This window comes from Salmo salar, chromosome 02 (assembly GCF_965601325.2).
Source record: "Salmo salar chromosome 02, fSalSal1, whole genome shotgun sequence".
Lineage (NCBI taxonomy): Eukaryota > Metazoa > Chordata > Actinopteri > Salmoniformes > Salmonidae > Salmo > Salmo salar.
This window is the reverse complement of record NC_138292.1, coordinates 83387501-83390000: the sequence shown is the minus strand read 5'-3', so window position 1 is coordinate 83390000 and position 2500 is coordinate 83387501. Positions and strand designations below refer to the sequence as shown.

The 2500-nt window shown below is 43.6% G+C and overlaps 1 protein-coding gene across 1 annotated transcript in view; it reads left to right on the top strand.

Moving 5' to 3' along the window:
• The window catches only part of LOC106594732 (protein sidekick-1), a 414915-nt gene that overhangs the window by 372446 nt on the left and 39969 nt on the right, over positions 1-2500 (top strand). The window contains exons 31-32 of the mRNA XM_082969524.1: positions 807-910; positions 1077-1147. Of these exons, the coding sequence (XP_082825650.1) occupies positions 807-910; positions 1077-1147 (175 nt within the window). The remainder of the gene's footprint in view (positions 1-806; positions 911-1076; positions 1148-2500) is intronic.

The following is a 2500-nucleotide window of genomic DNA, read 5'->3' as shown; positions in this document are numbered from 1 at the left end:
GTGGTATTTCACCCAATAGATATGGCGGCCTTTCTCAATAGCAAGGCTATGCTCACTGAGTCTGTACATAGTCAAAGCTTTCCTTAAGTTTGGGTCAGTCACAGTGGTCAGGTATTCTGCCACTGTGTACTCTCTGTTTAGGGCCAAATAGCATTCTAGTTAGCTCTGTTTTTTGGTTAATTCTTTCCAATGTGTCAAGTAATTATCTTTTTGTTTTCTCATGATTTGGTTGGGTCTAATTGTGTTGCTGTCATGTGAACATCTGCTAACCATGTGTATGTGACCAATAACATCTGCTAACCATGTGACCATGTGACCAATAACATCTGCTAACCATGTGTATGTGACCATTAACATCTGCTAACCATGTGTATGTGACCAATAACATCTGCTAACCATGTGACCATGTGACCAATAACATCTGCTAACCATGTGTATGTAACAATAACATCTGCTAACCATGTGTATGTAACAATAACATCTGCTAACCATGTGTATGTAACAATAACATCTGCTAACCATGTGTATGTAACAATAACATCTGCTAACCATGTGTATGTAACAATAACATCTGCTAACCATGTGTATGTAACAATAACATCTGCTAACCATGTGTATGTAACAATAACATCTGCTAACCATGTGTATGTAACAATAACATCTGCTAACCATGTGTATGTGGCCAATAACATTTGATTTGATATGATTTATAGACCTGACTCTTTTCTCCAGGACAGAGAATATTTTCTACACAAGATAATTACTTCTATGTGAATGTTAAGTGTGTTTATGTGTGTGTTTTACAGACTGAAACCCTTCACGTCATACAAGCTGAGGATGCAGGCAACCAACGATGTAGGAGACAGTAACTACAGCAAAGAGACGGAGACTGTTATCACACTACAGGATGGTAGGATACAGGGAGGAGGGAGGGAGGATAGGGAGAAGAGAAAATGACTGTTGTATATCGTCCAAATTAAGATTTTTCCATTTTCTTTCCATCTTTCCATCTCTCCATCTGTCCATCTCTCTCCATCTGTCCATCTCTATCTCTCTCTCTCTCTCTGTCTGTCTAGTTCCTGAGGAGGCTCCAGTGATAGTATCAGTTAAGCCCTCTACTACTACCTCTGTTCTGGTGCAGTGGCAGGTAAACACACACACACCTCGCAAAACACACACCTCGCAAAACACACACCTCGCAAAACACACACCTCGCAAAACACACACCTCGCAAAACACACACCTCGCAAAACACACACACACCTTGCAAAACACACACACACCTCGCAAAACACACATCTCGCAAAACACACACCTCGCAAAACACACACACACACCTCGCAAAACACACACACACCTCGCAAAACACTCACACACCCCTCGCAAAACACACACACCTCGCAAAACACAAACACATACACACACACTTCGCAAAACACTCACATACACACACACTAAACACATCCTGCTCAAGATTGACTTCGAAATTGGACGTCTGTCGGGAACTTCATTCAAATCCTGACGCTAGGGGGAGTGAGCTTTTAATGTTTGGAGCAAATGGGAACTTTGACCTTTGTATAAGAGGGAGATATAAGTCTCCAGCTTATGTGATTTCGCAATTCGTTCCAGTCATTGGCAGCAAAGAACTGGAAGGAAAGGCGGTCAAAGGAGGTGTTGGCTTTGGGGATGACCAGTGAGATATACCTGCTGGAGCGCGTGCTACGGTGGGTGTTGCTATGGTGACCAGTGAGCTGAGATAAGGCGGGGCTTTACCTAGCAAAGACTTATAGATGACCTGGAGCCAGTGAGTTTGTCGACGAATATGTAGCGAGGGCCAGTCAACGAGAGCATACAGGTCGCAGTGGTGGGTAGTATATGGGGCTTTGGTAACAAAACGGATGGCAGTGTGACAGACTACATCCAATTTTCTGAGTAGTGTTAGAGGTTATTTTGTAAATGACATCGCCAAAATCAAGGATCGGTAGGATAGTCAGTTTTACAAGGGTATGTTTGGCAGCACGAGTGAAGGAAGCTTTGTTGCGAAATAGGAAGCTGTTTCTAGATTTAATTTTGGATTGGAGATGCTTAATGTGAGTCTGGAAGGAGAGTTTACAGTCTAACCAGACACCTAGGTATTTGTAGTTGTCCACATATTCTAAGTCAGAACCATCCGGAGTAGTGATGCTAGTCGGGCGGGCAGGTGCGGGCAGCGATCGGTTGAATAGCATGCATTTAGTTTTACTAGCATTTAAAAGCAGTTGGCGGCCACGGAAGGAGTGTTGTATGGCATTGAAGCTCGTTTGGAGGTTTGTCAACACAGTGTCCAAAGAAGGGCCAGATGTATACAGAATGGTGTCATCTGCGTAGAGGTGGATCAGAGAATCCCCAGCAGCAAGAGCGACATCATTGATGTATACAGAGAAAAGAGTCGGCCCGAGAATTAAACCCTGTGGCACCCCCATAGAGTCTGCCAGAGGTCCGGACAACAGGCCCTACGATT